Source organism: Nicotiana tabacum, chromosome 4 (assembly GCF_000715075.1).
Source record: "Nicotiana tabacum cultivar K326 chromosome 4, ASM71507v2, whole genome shotgun sequence".
Lineage (NCBI taxonomy): Eukaryota > Viridiplantae > Streptophyta > Magnoliopsida > Solanales > Solanaceae > Nicotiana > Nicotiana tabacum.
The window spans coordinates 74,647,305-74,672,554 of record NC_134083.1 but is presented as its reverse complement, the minus strand read 5'-3'; the positions used below and the strand labels follow the sequence as shown (position 1 = coordinate 74,672,554).

The 25,250-nt window shown below is 35.7% G+C and overlaps 2 protein-coding genes across 7 annotated transcripts; one reads left to right on the top strand and one right to left on the bottom strand.

Annotated features, from left to right (window-relative positions):
• The first annotated feature begins 1,390 nt into the window (after window positions 1-1,390).
• On the top strand, window positions 1,391-5,908 carry LOC107772347 (hypersensitive-induced response protein 4). The gene is made up of 5 exons (XM_075252022.1): window positions 1,391-1,778; window positions 2,890-3,010; window positions 3,117-3,208; window positions 4,474-4,570; window positions 5,209-5,908. Exons 1-5 carry the CDS (start codon window positions 1,584-1,586, stop codon window positions 5,574-5,576), a joined length of 873 nt encoding a protein of 290 aa, XP_075108123.1. The 5' UTR covers window positions 1,391-1,583; the 3' UTR covers window positions 5,577-5,908.
• Window positions 5,909-9,564: 3,656 nt separating this feature from the next.
• Window positions 9,565-14,974, bottom strand: LOC142180326 (uncharacterized). 6 transcript variants are annotated; one of them, XR_012708798.1, is made up of 4 exons: window positions 12,335-14,972; window positions 11,815-11,892; window positions 10,031-10,138; window positions 9,565-9,859 (listed from the first exon to the last, which is right to left on the bottom strand). XR_012708798.1 is itself a non-coding variant. In XM_075252019.1 (3 exons), the coding sequence occupies exons 1-3, from the start codon at window positions 14,577-14,579 to the stop codon at window positions 10,095-10,097; spliced, it is 2,367 nt and encodes a 788-aa protein (XP_075108120.1). In that variant the 5' UTR covers window positions 14,580-14,972; the 3' UTR covers window positions 10,030-10,094. The 6 variants fall into 6 exon arrangements, 4 of the variants coding, with proteins under 4 accessions (XP_075108121.1, XP_075108120.1, XP_075108119.1 ...); XR_012708799.1 differs by lacking the exon at window positions 11,815-11,892 and having other exon boundaries at window positions 9,722-9,859; XM_075252019.1 differs by lacking the exon at window positions 9,565-9,859 and having other exon boundaries at window positions 10,030-10,138.
• Between the last annotated feature and the right edge of the window lie 10,276 nt (window positions 14,975-25,250).

Genomic DNA, 25,250 nt, shown 5'->3' with positions numbered 1-25,250 from the left:
CATTCATCTACACCAAATAGGTTCACTACATTGAATTCATTACATATTAACTTTTGTAAATGTCTAATACCATCATCCCATTCAATCACATAAAATTTACCATATGCGGCAGCAACTATAAATTGTTGAACCCCTAAAAATTCTAGCTCATTTGTGAATTCATTCACTATGTCTATGTGTGAAAGTAAGTCGGAGTCATAACATGTCCAAGTGTTCACCAATTTTTCTATGTAGACAACTTCAGGTTCAGTAACCCAATCACCATCGTAATTGAATATTAAGTTGACTAGCACCTCCAACAACCTAGCAAACACACAAAAAAAATATATACCATTTAGAAAATATAAAATAAATAATGTAAAAGTTAGTAGTGGAAAAGAATAATTAAAGCCAAAAAGAACATTTTTTTATGACAAGAGGTCCCCTCCTTAAAGAAGAATCCAAAATACCTGAATACTTTATCAAATGGCCACACAATTGGGGACCATTGTTGTTAATAAACAATGAAAAAGTGCAGAATTTTTGGACAACACAACTATACTTTATTAACAAAGACAAAAAACAAACCCTACATAACCTCACAAAATCCCACAAAACAGAGAAGCCCAACAATAAAGACTTAAACCATGCATGCAAACACTAGAAACAGACAAGAAATAAGAATATATAACTGAAATTGCAGAAACTTAAGTTGGATGTAGATGAAACCCAAGAAATCGAAACCCTAGAATAAAAACCCTAAAAACGAAAATATACTAAAAAGATGAAATACCAACAGAAAAAATATACTAGAGACGAATCACTTTAATGGAGGAAGGTATTACCATTTATGGCATTTGTTATTCAAATCGGCAGTCAGCAGAGAAGAGAGAGGTTAGAGAGTTCTAGAGAATGAAAGAGAAAGAAGAGAAAAGAATGAAATGGGTTTATTTTGTGTTATATTTTAAAGGTTATGAGGTTTGGGTATGGGGTATCGTGGATCAGGTCGATTAAATATGATATCAAATGTAAAAAAGGCACGGATGGATGTCTTGTGTCCCTTTCGTCCACTTAAGAATACATGTGTTAGGATAGTAAGCCGGCGGGGAGTTTTATGGTCCAACAGTATAACGGGGACAACTTTAAATAATTTATCGTAGTGGAGAAACATATCAGACCCTTTTCCGTATTTAAAATATGCATTCTGGTCATTTTACATATAAAAAGCTTTATATTTACATTATCTTTAGAACAATATCGCTCACAGATATGAAGTTACTGTACAAAACGTGATATAACACCTGAATAGTTAAATAATTTAAGCAATTAATAATTTGTTAAATTTACAAAAGTTTACAAACAGAAGAAACATATGGTAATACTTAAGGGACTAAAAGCAAATTTCCCTCTTTAAAGAAGATCTTTCTTGTGAAAGAAGTTGTGACCGCTTTTTCCCTTAAATTTATTGCTAACAAATATCCATTCGGTAATTAAAAAGAAAAGAAGTAAAAACCCGCCAAGGCGGTCTTCGTACAAAAACGCGCTAATCCTGAATTCATCACCAACATCAAATTTACTCAAACCCTAATTGGCAATACGAAGCGATGGGAAATGCTAACTGTGTATTCTGTGGATGCATAGAACAAGCGAGCGTCGGTGTCGTTGAGAAATGGGGACGTTTTGACAGGCTAGCAGAACCGGGGCTTAACTTCTTCAATCCTTTCGCCGGCGAATGCCTTTCTGGAATTCTCTCCACCAGGATCAGTTCTCTCGATGTCAAAATCGAGACTAAAACCAAGGTGAATTTTTATTCCGTTTTTGTCCCTGAAAACCCTACTGTTTCCGATTTTACATATTCAAAAGTTGAATGATCGATTGGTTATTTTTAAGTGATAGTATATATTTTTTATTGCAGTTGCTAATTACAATTCTAATATTAGCCGTTTCGAAATTCACTCCTATTAATGCAATTTTTGTTCAAATGTTTATTGTTAGTCATAAGTCACAAATTACATGTTTATAATGCTGATACACATGGTACTAAATAAACAAAATGAAATCGATTAATCAGCTAAATGTGCAACTACAGGGTATTTGAAGCCATAAATCAAATGAGTGAATAAACACTAAGACATGTTGATTGTGACTTGTGAGAAATAGAAACTTTAGAAGGAGTAAACTTAATATCGGCATGTGAAAGTATATTCAGTCTGATGTAACCTGTAGGAATATCAAGCACGCTTGTACTGTTCTGTTTTTTATGAGGTGCTATATTTCTGAAAGAAGTCAGAGAGAATGATGCTCTCTGGATAGCATGAAGTTAATTTTCCACAAAACTTTACCTGCCCATTTAGTCTGCAGTTCATGTTTTCAATGTATGAATAGTTTTGCGGTTTGTAAGTCATTTAGATTTCAGATAATGTGCAGTTTCTTCAGCGTAATTCACGCTGAGCAATTATATTCTTTTTTACTCATCTGGACTGGAATAGAAACTGCAGGTGGAGTAATTCTTCCTTTCTTTCTATGGATTGTTCTGTTAAGCGTCTAGTTGTGTGTTGACACATTAATTGCTCAAAAATTGTTCTTTGGAAATTTAAAGCATCATTGCCCCCATTGTAGGGGATGTTATCATTAGATGCTCCTGGAAGTGGACAATTCGCCTCAAATTGACACTGAGCTAATCATAGTTCTCCATGATATTATGAATGATATTCCAATGCTTTGATTTTTGAGGTCCTTTTGATCTAATTTACTTTGCCATAAAGCAGCTTGTATCTTTTTGGGGAATTGATAGCAGTATACTTGATAGAGGCGGAGTGATAAAATTTGTCTTGTTTTAGAAGCTCAAGTTGGGAATAATCGAATATGTTGATTTGCCTGGAGAAAGTTAACTTATATGCAATTGTTCAGGACAATGTCTTTGTTCATTTAGTGTGCTCGATCCAATATAGAGTGATCAGGCAAAATGCTGATGATGCTTTCTATGAGTTGCAAAATCCAAAGGAGCAGATTCAGGCTTATGTATTTGATGGTAATTTGTCTCCTTTTGGTTTCACTTTTGCGAGTTTACTTTTGTCTTGTTTATTTATGCCACTTTCTATGATGCTCATTTCATTCAATGTTCTGGACTGTTCTAGTCGTTCGAGCCCATGTCCCCAAAATGAATTTGGATGAACTTTTCGAGCAAAAGGATGAAGTTGCTAAGGCTGTGTTGGAGGAACTTGAGAAGGTAAATTTGTGTCCTTATGGTGACTGGGAAAAAAAAAATCCTCGCTCCATTTTAAATTCGGAATAGAACCTGATCAACAGGAAAGAGGGGATTGGTAGGATAGTTGGGGGGGGGGGGGGTGGTAAAAGAAAAGCAAAGGAAAAAGCTACTAATTCTTTTATTCATATGTTTTCTGTGTATGAATTCCACAATTTTAATTTGTTTCAAACCATTGGGAGCCTGGATTTTGCTGCGGAAGGAAGGTCTTAAACTGCACAAAATCATTTGGAAACTTTTGCTCCCCAAAAGTTTTCTGGTGTTTTAGCACTTATCTGTTTCTTAGTTGGGATTTTATCGTGCAAAGTGCAACTTGGGATTGTTCTAATACTTGTTTCTTACCCAAGATCTTTTGCCTCCCTTACTTTGTACTATTCCTCTGAATTTCTTTTTTCTTTTTTGAGAGAGCATTCCTCCTATTATCTAGCAGTATGCATGGTTAAGTGACAATACCAATTAACCCTTTTGGAAAAGATACTCTCAAAATTTTGAAAGTGGAAATTTTAAGTCTAAGTTGTCACCTTCCTCATTAATTGAAGGAAAATAAGCTTTTCTGCTGGTCTTTTTTCCAGTATGTAATATGTTAGTGAAAAGTACTCAGTTTTACTCTGCTGTCTTAAGTACGTTGTACTATTTCTTTTTATCTCTCACAAAGAATTTAAAAAAATATATTATTATGCATTTGAAATGAGGCAGAACCTTATGACAGTGTCCTTCCATCCCCTCCAGCGCCCCACAAAAAGGAAAAATATTACAAAAGGGAAAAGGGGATGCTACTGCAGTAACTTCTGAGCTTTGGTCTGGTGTGTGTTCTAGTACTTTCTTCTCTGTTCTTTAGTATGTCATTGAAAAATGTTTAAAGTTGATCGTGAATAAGCTTTATTTGTTTTAGTATATATTTACTGGTCAAATAGAAATTGAGGTGAACCCACTGTATGGTGGTTGTTGCCCCCCCCCCCCCCCCCAAAAAAAAGGTTTGGGGGAGGGGGGAAGAAGAAGAAAAAGAAGCACACAGCAAAAGGAAAATATACTCTGTAAATCTGACTTATATAAAAGGAGAAATTGGCAACAGAGAGAGTTTGGATCATGAAGCTGTTCTGTAATACCGAAGCTTTAGGGATGTTTTGCATTATGCCATTGTTATAGAGCTTACAAGGGTTTGAAACTTTCCCCAGCCCAGTAGGAAATTCATGTTTCCACGGAGTCTCTTATTTTATCTTATATATCAGGTGATGGGTGCTTATGGATATAACATCGAGCACATACTGATGGTTGACATTATTCCTGATGCTTCTGTGCGAAAGGCGATGAACGAGATAAATGCTGGTAAGAAGGGGAGTAGTTTCTACTTCTGAATTAGTATACAAATATAATGTTGATGGTACATTCCTTTTTTTCTCTCTGTTGATGGTACTTAAGTTTCTAAGTTTCCTACTTCTGAATTAGTGTACAAAACTGTGTTGACAATACTTAGTTGATAGTGTAGTTCTGCATATGAATAAATTTCTTGATGTGTGGTTTACCTTTTGAAGGGGAATTGACATAGACATACAAACAGAGTGTTGATGGTATTTTAGTTTTCTGCCTTTTCTACTTCGAAAATACTTAGTTTCTACTTCTCAATTGGTGTATGAATTAGACATTGATGATACCAATCTGTTGTAATCCTTAGTAAGTTCAAATGCACCTGTTGGAATTTGTGATCTTCAAGCATGGTGCCTATTAAGGACACATGGTGTGTGGAGAGATAAAGTTTACCTAATCTGTCCCTTTTGTTTCCTGAAGTACTAAATGATTAAAATAATGGAGGACAACATGGTATAAAGAGATTCAGATATTTATTATTGCCATAAAAGATATTGTTCCCCCAAGGTATCGTAATAGATTATAGATTGTGGTTATCTGAGACGTGGATTGACAGTTATCTGAACTATAATATGCTCTTATCTTATTCTGTATTGTAGCTCAAAGGATGCAGCTTGCTAGTGTATACAAGGGAGAAGCAGAAAAGATTCTCCAAGTTAAGAAAGCAGAAGCTGAGGCTGAAGCCAAGTATTTAGGTGGGGTTGGGGTTGCCAGGCAGAGGCAGGCAATTACAGATGGTTTGAGAGAAAACATCTTGAACTTCTCACATAAAGTAGAAGGCACTTCTGCTAAAGAAGTGATGGATCTTATAATGATCACCCAGTACTTTGACACCATCAAAGACCTTGGAAACTCCTCAAAGAACACGACAGTTTTCATACCACATGGTCCTGGCCATGTTCGTGACATTGGTGATCAGATACGCAACGGCCTGATGGAGGCAGCTAGTGCACAGGTCGCGGAATAGGTTTGCTTGACTGCAGAATATACTGTGAGAAGCATCTTCCTATATACGTCTGGAAAGAAGGTTAAACAATAAAAATAAAGTGTGGTTTGAGAGTTTTGGCGTGGATTGCTTTCGTTTCCTCTTTTGCTTGATGTAGTATAGCTAATAAAATAAAATAAAATAAAATAAAGGATAGTCTTAAATAGAAAAAGAAAAGAGCACCTGAAAATGTGTATTTGCTTTTCAGTTGTTAAGTGGATGAAGATCCAAGAAATATGTTTAATAGGATATCACGTCCTTGACATTTGTGTATGGACTGGGTATGAGAAATTCTATAGTATTTGTTTCGATTCCATCTCATGTTCAAGTTTGTGTTATGCTTTTATTAGCTAAAACTCGACATTACTAAAGTACTTCATGACTCTCTGTAGGTGCATTGTGTTTTACTCTTGCATCACTAGATGTATCATTTGAATCTTTGATTCTTGTATTTGGATTGTTTCACCGAAATAGATTTAAACACGTCAAAACTAAAACCAGTGGATCAATAAAGAATAAGTTACAAAGTTTCCTGACTGTGTATTTCCACAAACATCTTTGTCTCAATTTAATACAATTGAAAAAATGTGATATTAACTGGAATCTAGAATATTTTATAGTATAGAGAAAAAAACGATAAAATTTAAAAGGTAACGTGAAGTTAGTAATCATTATTTGAATAAATTTCTACCATTTTATTATAACTTAAGAACATCACAGTCTTGTAAACAAAACAAGTTTTGCCCTTTAAAACTTGAAAAACTGGATGAAAATGGTGACAAGCAGGCTCAAAGCAAATGGATGACAATATTGGGCTAAAATCATGAGTTCTGTTTGCTCCCAATTTAGATATTTCTGACAAGGAAGAAGGAACTATTATCTCTAGTCCATATGGTCTGTTTTCTAAGGGCTTTACACACTAATAATCAAATATGTACCAACCTCAACCGTAAAAAAGATCTATCTAAACTATCCTTTCTCAATCTTTGAATTTGAATGCCTCATTAAATTGTCACTCCATTCATTAGGAGAGTAAGTTATATATTTGAAAAAAAGTAAAAAATAATTTCATCTTTTTTCTAAAACATCTAGTAATATTTTGAAGAAGTTCAGATTGCTAAATAACTACAGTAATTGTTATTGAGAAAGAAATTGATTATTTCCATATGTAGACTATACTAAATGGAGATAAGAAAAGAAAAGAAAAAGGTGCAAAGCATTTACAGATTGCGAAAATGGTGGATCAGTTACAAACAAAAGCTACACGTAGAAAGTATGTAGTAATAAAAAATTGTGGACCCAAAAAGTGATGGACCATTTGGTAGATAATGCGTTACTTTTTAGACTGTAATAGAAATGATATGTTTTAGGTATGTGGTCACTTTATTTCACCGTACAAGATATGTAATAATAGAAGCACAGGAATATAACCAAAATAATAATAATTAGAATTTAGAGGTTGGTTATAATTACAGTGAACCGTAATAATAACCATATATAACCAAAGTAGAGATTTGATGGCAGTAATCATTTATTCCTCTATTGGCAGACAATGATTTTACTTATGTAAACACTAAATTGTACTGAATTACATAAAAACTGCTTCCTAAGAATATTTGAACTTTATATTTTCTTCTCCAAAAACTACCACCTGCATTACAAGTTGTACAAATGTTAAAGCAGAAACATCAATCTTCAAAAAGTTAAATGATTCTACTGTTTTCTCCTCCTTTCCGGTGATGTTATTCAGTTCTAACAAATAAATCTCATATCATTTAACGGATATTAAGAGAGTCGTTTGGTTTGAAGACAAGTTATATTGTGATTTGTTATCCCGATATTATTTCTTATTGATTGTTTCGCATGTTGTATTAATTTTGGGATTATTAATTTTAGTGTTTTATCCTGAGATAATTTATATTTCACCCTCTGGCAGGTATAAGTTATTCCGATACTATTTTTAATTCTGAGATAACTTATCCCAAAATTAGTAATCAAACAAAGGATAAGACAGTACTAAAATTTTATCCCGTTATTATTTTTGCTTATCCATCGCATCAAAACGACCCCTTTATGTCTCTGTAAAAAAATTCTTGACACTCGAAATAGAGGGTGTAATTTCAAATTCACAAATTTAGTGTCAATGCCAGCAATAACCTACCAATTATGTCTAATCAGATATATTTGTGGTTGGCTGCTTCTGTTTACCTTCAAATGGTTTTAACTCAAGTGGATATCATTACTCAAAGGTACCCAATGCTTAATAAAAGTCTACTCAAACGTGTATTTTCACTGTAGCAGATTAAGACGACCAAACCATAATCTAGTCTAGAAAAAACATCATTAACTTTAACTCTGCGTTTGTAATAAGTTAAGGAGTAAGGACCACAAAATAACGACGATGAGATGCTTGTCTAGGACCACATTTATTATTGATACATTGAGAGAAAAAGTGATTGAGAGATTTTTCTATAGCTACAACATATGTATTCTTTTTATAAATTCCTCTTTTTTTGTTGGTATTATCAATTATAATATGATTAGATATGAGGAGGAAAGGCATTATGTACCTCTTTTCTACGTATTCATTTTTTGGGTCATACAAGTAACCCTCTTTCACATTAATTATGAATTATGAAATCGTACATGATATTTTTGATTTTTTTTTTTTGGTTTTTCATAGAATTAACATCGTAGTATAAATTGAACAGTAGTCAGTGAAAAAATAAACTTGTGACATTTCAAATACATGATCACAACTTTTATAAGAGGGTCACAAGAAGAGAAAGATGGTGAGAAGAAACAGAGAGGGACATCAGATTGAAAAATACTGTTATAATTTATATAATTTAAAAAGAAAAAACAGAAAGAGAGCCAGTGCCAAAAGTCTTCACATTAGGTGCGAAAGGCAACTCCTTAACTATATAAAGAAATTCGTAACGCAAAGAAAGAGGTTGTACACCAATTAGAATGCAATTGGAGCAAAGCTGCTTCCAAAATAAGAAAAACAATATATCATTCACATCTACCACTCTCCATTTTATAACAATTTATATCCACTGTAGTTGAATCACAAGGAAAGAACGTAGAGTGGAGTAGATTCGATGGTATGCCACAAATTTTGTTTTTCCTTCCGATAATTGTAATATCCGGATCAGTTTGCGAGCACCTCGACTAATTCCACGTTCTTACTAGCACGGGTAACTCTATGGTATGGTACAAGGTTATCAGTATAAGAATATATTAAGCTAATATTCAATTAGAAATGCAACATTTCTATTTTTAGTGGACGTTTACAAACTATTGGAACTCTATCCAAGTACTTTTGGTAGGAAAATTCACATCAAAACTCGTCATCCCCTAGCTAACATAACTCAATCCAGTAAAACAAGGTGTAAAAAGAAGACAGAAGAAGCATTTCGAAGCAATGAAAATTACACCAAAAGAAGTATGTAATTCCAGCTTTCAATAATAATTCAGATGTTATCAAGATTAGTATGAAGTGGGCAGATGTAGAGATTTTTTTTTAAAAAAAGGCAGCCCGGTGCGCTAAGGTCCCGCTATGCGCGGGATCCGGGGAAGAGCCGGACCACAAGGGTCTATCATACGCAGTCTTACCCTGCATTTCTGCAAGAGGCTGTTTTCACGGCTCGAACCATTACCTCCCGGTCATATGTCAACAACTTTAACAGTTACGTCAAGGTTTCCCTTCGATGCAGAGATTTTTAAAAAAAAAGGCAGTCCGGTGCACAAAGCATCATGCATCCGCACCCCTAGAGGTGTGATGTAGACAGCCTACCCTAATGCAAGCATGCGTGGCTGCTTCCACGTCTCGAAACCGTGACGTATGGGGACAACTTTACTATCACTCCAAGACTCCCGTTTCCGCAGATATAGAGATAAATGAAAAGAAAATGGTAATAATGGGGGGAGCATTAAAAGTGTGTAGATTCTCGTAGAAAAAGAGTGATTTCCTGTTGAAAATCATCATTCTGCTTCACCCTTTTTAAAACAGGAACATGTCTAACATTTGAACTATGAAATCAAAAACCATACCATACGAGTGAAAAAGGCTTATTCCTCCAGTTGGTTGAGCAGTCTATTAGTAGTTAGCAATTATCAGCACATTCCTCTTGTCTCTCCATCAATTAGTACCTATAGCAAATTCTACTATTTCACCTCCAGAAAAATCGGCTTTTTAATTCCTTTTCCTCTTTTTGGCCCTTCCCAACTTCTCTTCACTTGTACAATACACATCTTTTGTCCTGCAAGATCAAGAAGTTATTTAGTATTTGTAACAGAAGAAAAATCTGATAAACACAATCATACTGTAGCAAAGTTATGATTGAAGATTCCGAAAAGCGGCAAAACTTTATAACAATAATTAGAATAGGATACCAAATAAATCATACAAACCATATGCAGCAGTGTCCTACCTTCTGTATTTTCCATCTCTTAACCTTTTTCACCATCCCCTGGTACTATTGAACATTTAAGATGTTAATGAATAATTATAAACATGTCCGGTAGATTGGAATATTTACCTGTAGGTACGATACGAACGATGCCATGTTAAGATTGTCCAGAAGTCAGCCACAAGAAAGGAATTAAGTGATGATTAAAGTATCCTATTTCAGCATAATTATAAACTAACAATCATTTCATAGAGGTTTCCAAAGACCAGAATTCGTTAAATAACCAATTGAACCAGTAAGTCAGCCTGTAAGTCATGAATTGCAGGTATTCTTTAAAATCTATAGCAACTGAATCAATAACTGTTCTCTTCTCAGACAAAATTTTAGAGTGCAAAATTGAGGTAAGAAAAATACTGAACTAAAACTTAGTAATGTCCTATATCAGCAGTGTATCTATGAAAGATCAATGTGTGAGATGACACTTAAAAAAAAAAAAAAAAAAAAAAAACAGCATACCTCCATAAATACCACTTATCTTAATAGTCAACGTTACAGGCAGCAAAGTAGAGCCAGAAGTCAGTTAAAATTCGTTGAAAAATCTTTTCAGCTATGATGCCGACAACCCCCCTTTGCTTACAGTTTGCTCAAAGTAGCTTTTTTCAATCAGGTGAAGTGACCAAATACTAAGCAAAAACTTTAACTTTCAATATTCAAATTCTGGTGTGAAATTTTCAAACAAAGTACCACATTTACAAAGGAACAAATTTTAAACAATTAAACAGAAAGAAAGAGAGGTCTTCCCCTCTAATCCTTACTCCTTCTTCTGGCTACAAGGATCTGCCTCTGGACTGTTCTTAGATTGACTCATCTCATAAAAGCATATCTGATTTTCCATGCAACCAACAATGAAGAGAAACTTGACTAGAGGAAAAAAGCACACCAAATTCAGACAACTATTCTACACATGTCTTCCCATATTTAAACTTTTCCTAATGGAAAATTATTCGTTTCATATAATTAACATCTTCAAGTTGCTTATCCGTTCCACTTTGTCACCCAACATAAGCATATAAAATTAGAACAAGTCAATGATCTCATAGCCAAGAATAGCTTAAAGGCACCACCTTATCTCCACCCTAGGAGGTCCTTAAGTTTGATAATTCTCACAAGTCCATATATAACACATATAGCACCTAAAAGGACTTCACCAATTTAATGAGAGTAATCAGTTTAATGTTGCATTTGATCAGATGATAAGGTCAAGATCAGCATGAATTGACAGCTCCTTTTGGATAAATAGATGAATATTCAAAAGCAAAGTTGAAATTAAGCAAGTACATGGCAAAAGCAAGGAGTATAACAACCGAATTCAGAAGCTCACATATTGAATAATTAAAACACACAGTTTGGTATAAGCTTTAGCATTTTGGCGAGTAAAGCTGAGAAAGGATTGCACAGATATAAGTTCAGTCAATTGTATGGATAATGAATCGAAGTTGGTTCAATATGAGAAATTTCAGCATGCCTTAGGCTTGGGAATCAATAATGCATATTTGACAACTGAAGAAGCTGAAAATATTAGTTAGTTTCTTCCTTTGTTTTTCCCATAACATTTTTATTAATTTAAAACAGGCCAGGTAACTCAATACATGCAAAGTTGGATATACGAAGGCAAAACAACTCCGATGGTTGAGGATGTCGGGTATCCACGGTTATGGTCAGAATGTAAAGTGACACATAAATCTGGTGAAAAATACTTAGGTTAGTATCAAAATAAAGTACAAGCTTTTTTCTTTTTTTCTCACTTTGTTTCAACCTCCTGATCTCTTTTGCTGACAACCACCAAATTAAACAAGTTAGGCACTTCCAGAACACTCTCATATCTGCAAGAAATGAAATGAGCAACATACAGCTTTAGAACATAAGTTAGGATAATGCCTGCCCTGATCCAACTCATTGTCAAAGATCTTGATATTAGCCTAAAATATGTAAGAGTTTACAAAAATTCCCTTCTGTCCTTGGAAAAGTTTATGATTACAAACAAGAATGAACAATTTTCTTCAGAAACAAGCACTCTAGCTTCACATGTAACAGGATGTTATATCATCAATAGGCAATTGATGGAATTACAGAGCTCAATTTCCTCATATTGTCTACAAACAATATCTTCAAAACCATCTATTAGAAGTAACAAATGGAGGAAAGAGAAATTAAAGAATTTATACACCCGACTTATCAATATTCTACAACAGTTAAGAGATATTAAGAAAATAAATTAAACTGAGGGTGCATCTACAAAGACTTCATTGAACATGTCATCCTCACCATTTGCTGTAGTAAGCATCTCCGCGTCCTTCTCCTCGTCACTGGAAAAGTCCCGTTTCTCAAGTTTTGCATGAGCTGCAATGAAGATCATTCTTTGAGCCCTATCCATGCCAACCCTCGAGTTCCCTTGCAGAGAAACCCATCTCATAAAGGACCAGTTACATTTAAATCTGCATGAGGTCGCCTGAAGGAAGAGAAGCCTAACCGCAACCTTACCCAGCGACTTGAACTCTTTCAGGCAAGTTTCCCATACAAGCCTACTACTCTGAGGATTTGCAATTTTCATTCGCCCCGTTACTGGATCTCGCTGCTTTACTTGAACAGCCTGAGCATACAGTGGGTCGAGCCCTTCTAACCTCCATTTCATAAGCTCCATTAGTGCAATGGGAGCCTCCTCCCTCGGTACTAGCCGCGTTATAAGCTTGTCTATGTCCTTCTCTTGATCATGTGTCAGACGTTTAAATGGTGGAAGGTACTTCCCACTTACATCCCTCACTAAGTATAATGGATCAAGTACAAATGCAGCTGCCCATGCAGGATGATAGTTTCTCTTGAAGCGCGTATCAATTATCTTCTCAATAGGTCCCTCAGCAATGCTAAATTTGGCACACCAGTCCTTTACTTTAGCTCTCAACTCCTCCCAAAGAAGAAGACACTGACCAACTAAGGGTCTCTCCGCCTCAATGTCATCAGCCATCTCCTTAATCAGTTTCACTAGTGAATGAGTAGCCTCCACATCATTCCAAAACCCAACATCCTGTATCATCTCGGCCACTTCTCTAGCAACAGGATCCTCTATGCATGAGACCTTATAGGAATCATCCACCACTACTAGCTGCAGTATTCGAGCATAACTTAGTATATCCTCCAACATTGCGATAACAGGACCAAAGTTCTTAGATAAATTGCAGTCAGCTGAAGGAACTCTAATCAACCCTGCAAGCTCAACGCCACATGATCTGAACTTCCTAAAATGATTTCTGATCTGAGACTTGCTATTGAAAAGATTTGCAATCTTGAAACAATTATCAGTAACAGTTTTAAAAAGTGGAAGCTCTCTACTAAAGTCTTTCAACAAACTAATAACTCCATGAAGTTGGCATGAGAGATTAACCATCCAATGATTTTGAACCTCCAAATTCCGCAATGCCTTACCTTTATACTTATCCGCGACTATTCCTACACATCTTTGAACAACATTACCACACAACCCTTTAATCGTTTCACTTAAGACTTCCTCCGCATACTCCGATGGCACCAAACCCCCCTTATACACTGCCTTATGAAATACATTAGTACCATTAGGAAGATTTACAATAAATTTAATCACAGTTTCTTCCCCATACTTACAAATATCCCTCCCCCATCCATCTGAAGCAACCTGAAAAAACGCTGCATCGCGGATTCTGGTTTCGGACTCCATTCTTGCTTCTTCAAACTTAGAATCAAGCTTTTCTCCCACAAAGTCCTTCCTCGAAACCGCGGGCAAGCCTACTTGGTTAAGGAAAGCTTTGAACTTTGGATGCTCAATGCTTGAAAGTGTGACTGTCCCACAGGACTCATAAAACCAATCAGCTAACAAATTGAAAGCTGAATCAACCTGGTCCTTACTCAAAGCTGGACCAGGGGAAGAACTTTTCAGACTTTTAAGCTTCTTTACACTATCTTCCAACATAGCTAAAGCACCCAAATCCTCTTTCCCACCTGACAACACCAAATGATGATGCTGCTGCTGCTGACGTTGATGATGATGATTCAAACCCGTGTGAGCCACAATTTCTTGGGCTGTTTGGACTGGTGAATAGCCCATTTCACCTCTGTAATTGTCCACCAATCCAACTTGGTGGTGGGAACTTGACGAAGTACCAGTTTGTGGTGAACTTCGCTTGCGATGATTCTGTGAAGAAGGTGAAGCTAAAGGGGGTAATTGTGAAATGGGCCTTAAGACAGAGCCAAAATTGGGACAAGTGCCTCTCTTAAGATGCTCTGTAGCAGTACGAGATGGGTTTGAAGCTGAAAACGCAGCGTCACACAAAGTACACTTGAGTTTCACTGCTTTAGGAAGGTTTGTTTCTGGGTTTTGAACCAGAATGGGCTCGAGATGAGCCCAGTACCATGCTCCTTTCCCTTTGATAGCTTTTGTACGGACCGCAACTAGCCCTTCATATCGCTTGTTCATCGCTTTTGCCGCCACGTCTTCGCCAGAAGTTAACGCGTCAACTGGGTTAGCATTCACGTTAGCCATTTCACAAGAAAAAAGGCGAAAAAAGTTAGGAGCTTTTATAGGTCTATTATACTGTTGCTGAGCTTATTATCACTTCAGTGTGTATTTGTGTATCATCATTGTGTTGGCTTAAATTTTGAGCTCCGGTGAAGAAAATTCGATGTATACGAGGTGGGTTTTCGGAGATGCCAGAGTCCCATGCCGGAAACCGGCGATCCAACCGGCGAATGAGGAACAACTGAGAAGACACAACTGGTATGCAGATTATGTGTTTGAGAGAATGCTTAATTGAATCTGTAGTAGAATTGGTGTTTAACAGAAGAGAAATTAGGAGCAAGAATGGTATTGGTGAGGAAAAGAAAGAGACTACCACTTCATTGGAGTCTTATTGTGCTACTTTTGTCGTTGAGAAATGAGAGACAACCTGCGGGGTAGCGGGGTTGGGGTGTAAAACCTGGTATCACGTGCTGATAAAAGCGCGTGTGAAAAATCTACCTAAACGGTGGCTTTAGATTTGTCAACAGGAGAAGGGGGTGGAGCCCATGAGATTTTTTTATTTTTTTTGTTGCTAATTTTAAAAATAAAATAAAAAAAGTAGACCAATGGAAATTGACTCCTCCACTTATGGTCAACACTGGAGACTGATCAGTGCTCAGGCTGACATCAAAGTAGACCATTTTTTAGTAGAAAATGAATTTCACTTATTGACAGCTGGGGATTTACTGTGTTTCTATTTTTCTACCAAATCCAAAATAGTGTATAAGATTGTGTTTTGGCAAAAATCTCGTAATTCTGACTTGGTGACGGTATTGTGATTAAATGGCTGATATGATTACGAAATTCCAATTTGGATTACTCACGAAAATTTTCCATTATCAGCTTAAATGAAATTAAACCAAACTGATTTCGCTTTCTTAATGCACAAAATGAGCTTTACTTTGAAGGCATTTACTGCGATATGTTTTAACAATAGTGCAGATTTGATTAGTTTTATCTTTTAATAACAGGAAAATATGGATTAATTCGCGCACATTTCATCTTCCTGTAGTATAATTGTTATCTTTTATTAACATATATGTTGAGTAATTTTGTGCATTAAAACTTAGACGAATGAAAATCACCAAAATAAATTTATTTTTACTGAAAATTGAACTAGTATGAATTTTTATAGTTTTCACATTTCACGTACTCCAGTAACTGCGGCTTAATTCTATGTAATATGTGGATTTTGTTTTTATCAGAAGAGTTTGATTGAATTGTAAAATGTGTCATTACACAATATTTAGCTAAAGAAAAAATTATATGAGTATGCACACACACGCACCTAGATTAAAACTAAATAGCTTCTTGATTAATGCTGAGAACAAATTAAATTGGTGAAAAGTTAGATCTGACAAATAAGGACTATGTAAAATGAAGTTAGTTAAACTTTGGCAAAATACATAGGCGCCTAAACTATATACCAAATCTCTGTTACTGTCACGATCCCAAATTAACCCTCCGTAAGATGTCGTGATGGCACCTAGTCTTTACGACTAGGTAAGCCTAATATTACGAAAAATATAAAGAAAACACAATATTTTAAAGGTAAACAGTATATTATAAATAGCAAAGAGTAGCACCACTCGGCATATGCAAAATAGTTTTCCAAAACCCGGAATATCACTAAGTCACAAGCTGCTATAATCTATGTAGCTCTATACAAAAGTCTGAGGATAATAAAGAAAGTATCTAGGCGAGGGAGTAGAAGGGGACTCCGAAGATCTGCGGACGCAAGCAGAAGTACCTTGAAGTCTCCTAGAACCAGCAGCACGTACTAATCCCGAGGCTGATAGCTCGCACCTGGATCTGCACACGAAAACATGTGCAGAGAAGGGCATGAGTACACCACAATGGTACCCAGTAAGTGCCAAGCCTAACCTCGGTCGAGTAGTGACGAGATCAGGTCAAGGCCCTACCGGAGTAAATATAATAAATTAAACAGTAAAAGATATAAGTAGAATTTACGGTAACACAGTTAAAGAAATTCTCGAAAATTTAACAGTTAAGGGAGTACTCGGCTCAAAATAAGGTAAACACAATGGGAAATCTCTCGGGATACCGTCCCGTAGTTTCAAATGAATATGCAGTACAAGGGGATCTCCTGAAATACATCTATAGTCCCAAAGTAAATATGCAGTGCTGGGAGATCTCCCGGAATACGTCTGTAGTCCCAAAGTAAATATGCAGTACATGGGGATCTCCCGGAATACATCCGTAGTCCCAAAGTAAATATGCAGTACATGGGATCTCCCGGAATACGTCTGTAGTCCCAAAGTAAATATGCAGTGTTAGAGGATCTCCCGGAATACGTACGTAGTCCCAAAGTAAATATGCAGTACAGGGGGATCTCACGGAATACGTCCGTAGTCCCAATTTAAATATGCAACGCAAGATGAAATGACAGGTATAACATCGAGTTATACTGGACACATATAAGGCAAATAAGGACTTAACTGAACATGACACACAGAATGTCAATTAGGCAGTTAAAACACGTAAGCATGCTTTTCTAGTCTAAATTACACAATTAAACATATTAGTACAATTAATAAGAGAAGCAATTTATGATTTAAAAAGATTAAACATGATTTTTTTTTTGCAATAATAGCCCGTGTACGTACTCGTCATCTCACGTACACGACATCCACACACCAAATAATATTAAGATATCCTAAGGGAAAAAGTCCCCAACACAAGGTTAGGCAAGCCACTTACCTCGAACCACTCAAATCAACTTGATATCACGTTCTTGCCACGAGTATCCGACTCCAAATGGCCTGAATCTATTTAAAACAGTACAATACCATCAATACGCGCTAATGGAATGAATCCCACAAGAAAAACTACAAAATTAAGCCAAAACCCGAAATCAAACCCGACCCCCAGGGCCCACATCTTGAAACCCGACAAAATTCACGAAACTAGAAAGCTCATTCACTCACGAGTCTAACCATATCAAATTTACTAAAATCCGACACCAAATGGTCCTCCAATCCACAATTCAAACTCCCAAACTCCTAGTCTCCAACTTCCAATTTTCACCTTAAATACACATTAACTAAGTGAGAAAATACATGGCAAGGCAAGATTATTGACCAAAAATAAGCACAAGGAACTTACCTCAAGAAATGCCTCGAAAATGCTCTCAAAATTCGCCCCAACCCGAGTTTGAAAAGCCAAAAATGATAAAAATTGCAAAGCCCTTCGGTTTTAATCACTGCCCAGGTATTTTCGCACCTGTGGAATCTGGGCTCGCACCTGCGGGTGCGCTTGTGCGGAAAACGTGCGCATCTGCGCAACTCACTTACCCCCCTCTGCCTTCGCACATGCGTGCTCACGCCTGCGAATAACCTTTCCGCTTCTGCGCACCTTGCGCATTTGCGAACAGCCTTGCGTATTTGCGGGCATCGCAGATGCGGAACTTCCTCGCACCTGTGACCTCAGGCCAACTCTTTATTTTATTATAGAGTATTTTGTAAGAGAGTGAGTGTCGGAAAATACTTGTGTGAACCCTTTCTTTAGAGTGATCTTGTGAGGTTATTCTCTTGGGCTATTTGGGACTAATTAGAGTATTTACTCTAATTTTTTACTCTCTTTTGTACTCTTGTTGGTATAGTAAAATTGCTCCTCTCCGCTTGTGGACGTAGGTTACCTTGACCGAACCATGTTAAATTTGTGTCTTCTTTATCTTCTTTAATTGCCGTTATTACCAACTTGCATTGTCTTTGTTATTGTCATTATAACGTTGTTTGGCTAAATTTTGCACTATCCGGTAACCCGATCCTAACACAAATCAGTGACCCGGATGGGATTTCTTTTTGTTCTTTTTGTTCATGATCTACTATCTTTATTTTTTTTTATGCTTTGCGGATGACTAGTATCAATGACAATCAACTGCTTTTATGCTCTAACTGTTTGTTGATGCTTCTTAGATAGCTAATATCATTAGATTGATATATGATGCTTGACTCCATATTTACATTTGAAGTAGTCCCAGTGGCCATGAATAATTTTTATTAAAATCTAGTTATCTAACATAATTATGTAACTTTTCGATGATGCCAAAAAGGGGAAGATAGGTTGTGCTTTTTTACTTTGGACTATGATGTTTATAATCTAATGAACCTGGTCCTTGATGATTTGTGACTTTAAAAATGGAAAGTGTTCTAACTTTGTGTTGATGTTGAGCTGAGTTGAAATAGGGTCTTATGCTTATGAAAAGCACAGAGTTTGTCGTCATCAAAAAGGGAGAATTTGTTGGACCCAAGTGAAGTTTATTTTGATGATTGACAAAGGAACTCAAGCATTAATCAGGTCCATACACAGTGTACACAGACACAGGCAGATTCAAGCACAAGGTATGCACATGAAGGAGATAAGCTTAAGTGGTTATATCTGATATCTCTTGAACAAAAAGATTGAATAAGTGATAAGGAGAAGGACTCCTTACTCGAGAGAACTCTATCCTAGATAAGGGAGCAGTTAGAAGTTGAAAATAACTAGAACTCTTCCACCAAGGAAGAGTATAACATTGGAACTCAAGTTATTTCCTATTCTACTAACTCTATATATTGCAGGATGTTCTCATTTTACAAGTACGCACAAACGTTGAAGTTAAATGTGAGTTGAGAACAAAATAACAAGGCATTTTGCAAACAACTCTTGTGTGATTCAAGTGTGTGAACCTGAAGCTACACGAACCAAATAGAAGAACCAGTTCCAAGTGTTTGTCTTTTATTCTAGTTTCATTGTAGTAGGTGTTTCAAGTTGTACCTTTCAGCTTTATGTAGAAGCAATTGTATTAGGTACTCTCAGTATTGTATTCAAGTTAGAGTTAACTTGAAGTTGTGGAAACAGTTAGAGGTTGGTTGCCACAATGGAATTAGATGTAATCCTTAGGTTTGCGAAGAGTTTTGTAAATGCTATTTTTAGCTCAGTGATTTAGTAAAGTGTAGGAAAAAATCCTACTAAGTAATAGGTCGTGGTTTTTTCACCTTTTGAGCCGTGTATTTTTCACGTAAAAATACTTGTGTTCTTTACTTTTCGCATTTACTATTTCCACAACAGTATAAGAAATACGTAGAAGAACTAGATACTTCTATAATTAGTGCACGCGAAAATTTGACACCATACAAATCACCCAACTTGTGTGGCATTGAAGTATAAAACATCACCCTACTGATACAGTTTCTGTTTAATTATATATGATCTTTCCAGAGAATGATAATAGGTTAGTTTCTGTTTCTGATAGGAGATGAAATGCAAATCTAAGTCGACGATTTCCTCTTTGTCAAAGAATATAGCTCACCAACTACCAAAATAGAAAATAAAAAAGGTTGACATTATTAATATTCGACCAAGTCTTTCAATTTTTCATATGATGATTAAGAAGCTTTCAGTTAAGGAAATTTTAAAATGTTGACTATAAGGGTAATCAATCTAACCAATAATTAATGAGAAAGACTGAAAGAGATACATATCATGTACATAGTGTCTTAAAAATATATTCTATTTCCTTTAAACGCATACCGTAATTGTAGAAACGAGAAAAAAAAATAAAAAATAAGAAAAGAGAGAAATGTGAGAGAGAAGGAACGAGGGAGCAAGAAGGGGATAAAACAAATTGTAATCCCAAAGTAATTTATCAAATACTATTAGTGTCCTAAAAATACATTAAAGTTCTAGTCATAGAATAGGAACTTGAACAAGCTAAGATAAAACTTTTAGAGACAATTGGAACTCCATCTCTAATAAAAACATAAGACAGTCTTTAACTAAGAAATAAAACTTTATCTCTATTTACAAGATAAAATCATCTGTAAATACTACTATACACTAACACTTTATTTCTTTTAAGACGGTCTTAAAAAATATTTTTCTTAGAAAATCATAATATAGCAACATAAAAGAAAAAGAGGACTATTTTCTCGCATACGTTTCATACAAAAAAATCTTCAAAAAAAATTCTTAAGTTTATAAAGGACCTAATTTTAAAAAGGGGAAATTACACTTTTGATCCTTTGATTATTGGTTAATTTTAAGTTTGGTCCTTATGATATTTCAATAAACATATCTAACCTTGAATATTTAAAATAGAAAAGGGTTTGATCTGTCCCTCAACTATGATAAATTGTTTAAAGTTGTCCCCCGTTATACTATTAGATCATAAAACTCTCTGCTGTCTTACTATCCTAACACATGTATCCTTAAGTGGACGGAAGGGAGACGTGGCACCCATCTGTGCCTTTTTTACATCTAGTATCATATTTAATCGACCTGATCCACGATATCCCATACCCAAACCTCATAACCCATAAAATATAACACAAAATAAACCTCCAACCATAAATTATACTCCTACATCCATTTCCATCAAAACCCTCTAAGCTCTAAGCTCCATCGAGACTGCTCATTTCAACAAATTTCATCATAAATTCCTTTTCTGTTGGTGGTGGTAAAAGTGGGTCAAATGTCGGAGTGTAGTGCTACATCAAAGAGGAGGTGCCATTGTGGAGAGATTGCCAACCACTTCCGATCGATCACACCTCAAAATCCCGGAAGGAGATTCTATAAATGTGCTAAACCTGAAGTAAGTTGAAATTTTTCATATGTTTAGTTTGTTAATTGTTTGTACAAAAATTGAATTTTTATTCCTTATAACCTAATTATTGTTCATTATCGTTAGAATGAGTCGTGTGGATATTGAAAATAACAATAATAACCCTTTTCGGACCGAGCGTTGATAGAAATCAATAAGATGCAGTGTAAATTGGATGTTGCTAATGTTACAATCTATATGTTGAAGCAATTGTTGGAGTCATGCACGTTAGAAAGGGACAAAATGTTGGAAAAAGTTGAAGATTTGGAGGCTGCAAAAAATGTTACAGTGAACAAAGCAAGGGAAATCTAAGATAAAGTGGTTAAGATGAAGATGTTTATTTTGATTTCAGTTGCACTTTTTGTTGGATTTGTTGCGGCAATGTGGATGAAGTAAATTCTGTAAAAGAAAGATGGCATATGCTTCATATTTCAGTTCCTAGTTCTTGTAACACTTAGACATTTCTATCTACTATTTTTTTATGCTCCTATCTATTGACTTTTGATGTTCTTAGCCATTGTAAAACAATGACATCAATTGTTAATGTATGTTCCAAGTACTAGTGTTTTGATGTTCTATCTACTGTCCTTTTTTATGCTCATATCTACTGACTTGTACTAGTTTTAATTATTTAATTCCTTCACCAAAGCTGTAAATGAAACATGTTTTCTTCCAAATGCTTGAAGACACTTCGAATCATAGACACTTGAAGACAAATACGTACAACATATAACTTACAATATTGAACTTCAATATGGCAAGTTACAACTTCGAAATAGTTAGATTAATATGGCATCCAATTTCAGTAATTACATCACCAAAAACATACACTTCTTCACAGTAACTTCAGTAATTACATCACCAAAAACATACACCAAAAAAACTGTAATTACATCACCGGATCATAATATGATATCTAGTGACAATATTCAGAACCAACCATTAATTACATAATACTAAATGGGAGATAAATGTCATTAAGTTTGCAGTAAATACATCCCCCACATAACAAAAAAATCCAGCTTTGTCTTCATTTTTCTCTCCTTAATTTCAGCTTCCCAATTCTTTCTTGCCCTTGTTTTTCCAACTGATTTGCATTTATAACAGCCTTCCTCTTCCACTATAATGTTGGTGTTGAATATGGTAGATCTGTTGGCACACTAACACTAGTATGATCACCAGTAAATTTGATTGACCTTGTTCCAACTGGTATTTGTACCTGTTGTCTCATCTTGAGCCTTGTAGTTACTTCTAATATAACTCTTGGCCTAAGCACAATATCTTCTTCATGTCTAACTCTTGGCCTAAGCACAACTCCAGGTGTAAGCATGAACCTAAGCCTGTTATCCTGACTTGGTTGAGTGGCTTGAGGTGATGATCAGTTGATATCATTTTCAACTTGAGGTGTTAAACTGTCCTGACTTGGTTCAGTTCATGATCTATCAAACAACTTGGCCTCTTCCTCTGCTGCTTTCCTTTTGATTTTGTTGCAATAGGTGCTGCACTGGTGGCAGCCTGCTCAGTTGTTGCAGCAGGTGCTGAACTGGTGGCAGCTTTTTCAGTTCTTCCACTCTTACTTTGCTTCTTTCCCTTTGGTATGTCAGCTAACTTCACAAACTCTAGAGGCTTCATTGCTTGAGATGGTTCAATCTTCCAAAAAAGTTTCTCCCGTAACAGGATGGATCTTGTGTCTATAAGTCAGCAGAAATACCTCCTTGCTATACCACCAGTTGATTTCTATCATTGGATAACCAGAGTCATGAAGTATAGCTCTAATAACATGTGGATATGGGATTCATGTAAGGTCCATGACCTGCAAGTGCACTTCTTCACATCCAAATTGACACAATGCTTGTCAGATCCTTCTGTAACTTCATAGCCATTTTTCCCATTTGCATTTACTTCACAGGCTGTTTGAGCAATCTACAGGTACTCATTGTACAAGTCCATGCATTTTGGACAGAAATTATGTCTCCAACTCCTAACTTCTTCTTCATGTTCTCTTAACAGGTTCATGGTCTTGATTCTGATGTCCTCTAGCATCTTGATTATAGGCTTATGCCTTGCATCCACAATCTACTTGTTGAAGGATTCAGTCAAGTTATTATCAACCGACTGATTCTTGTATGTTGTGTCCATATATGCTCTACACCAGGCCTGATGTGGGTACCTCAACAAAGCCTATGCAACATCTTTGTTCAAGTCCCCTAATTTTTGTAGCTGATCTTGAAATCTTCTGCATATGTGCACCATGCACACCACCATAAAAGCTTCTTGTTTTTTCCAGTGTTGTACTGTTTGCACCAGTTAGACTCAATATGTCTAACACAATACCTGTGATGTGCATGTGGAAGGACTATTTTGACTGCATCAAGTAGTCCCTACAATGATTATCCAGAACATACAAAGTTGGTCAGAAACATATATCAATTAAAAAGTAAATAGAAGATTGAATTGAAGCAAACATAATTGTTCAAAAACTTCACCTTTTGCATAACTGACATAAAGGTGATTCCTTCCTCTTCCATGAGGTCCAAAGAAGATTGAAGCAACTACAGGAACCAATTCCAAGTATTTTTTGTCTCCTTATCAATAACTGCCCATACCAAATGGTAAAAATGATTCTGTGAATCCTGTAAAACTGCCACTAACAGTTGGCCTTTGGATTTGCCCTTCAAAAAGTACCATCCAGACTAATAAAAGGTCTCAATCCTAGATTGAAACCCATCTTCAAAGCATGTAAACACACATACATCCTCAAGAACCTTCTTCTCCCTTCTTCAAGTGCACTCTTTTGAAAGGGTAACAACCACATCACTACCAGGGTTACTTTCTCTCAATTCATTGGCATAAGCCTCAAGTTTATTGTACTCATCTGAAAAACTACTATCTAGTGACTCCAATACCATCCTCGTTGCCCTCTTGCACTTCACATGACTAACATTTAGCTCAAAAATTCTCTTCAAGTCTAACACCATCTCCCTTACCTTGTACGTAGGATTATCTTGTAACTTCTTCTTGAAATATTGTGCAATGGTACTAAAATCAACAATTTTGTTATCAAATGAAGTGTCACAATCAAGTTAAGCATTTAAAGTCTTGATTTTAACCCCACCAAACTTTTCTTTTGATATTAATTAAACAAAAAAAAAAGTCAGCCAACAATATCACAACTATACCTAAGCCTTTCTAGGTCACTCTTCTCCAATTTCAATCTTTTTTAGTTAGCAAGAGAATACAACTTTATACACTTCCTAGCTTCTGGTATGTTCTTAAAGGACATGCCTTTGTATAACTCTTTGTAGTCACTAAGTTTTTCGGTTGTTTTCTTTTTCTTTTGTGCTTTAAGTGCTTCTAATTCTTCAGAATTGTATCCTTTAGAATCAGTACTAGAGTCATATCATACATCACTTAAGCTACAATCAGTACCAACATCGTCCACAATTTTATTAGATTCTTCCTCATATTGTACAATATTGGGAATAGAGTAAATAGGGGATTAACATTCATCTACACCAAATAGGTTCACTACATTGAATTCATTACATATTAACTTTTGTAAATGTCTAATACCATCATCCCATTCAATCACATAAAATTTACCATATGGGGCAGCAACTATAAATTGTTGAACCCCTAAAAATTCTAGCTCATTTGTGAATTCATTCACTATGTCTATGTGTGAAAGTAAGTCGGAGTCATAACATGTCCAAGTGTTCACCAATTTTTCTATGTAGACAACTTCAGGTTCAGTAACCCAATCACCATCGTAATTGAATATTAAGTTGACTAGCACCTCCAACAACCTAGCAAACACACAAAAAAAATATATACCATTTAGAAAATATAAAATAAATAATGTAAAAGTTAGTAGTGGAAAAGAATAATTAAAGCCAAAAAGAACATTTTTTTATGACAAGAGGTCCCCTCCTTAAAGAAGAATCCAAAATACCTGAATACTTTATCAAATGGCCACACAATTGGGGACCATTGTTGTTAATAAACAATGAAAAAGTGCAGAATTTTTGGACAACACAACTATACTTTATTAA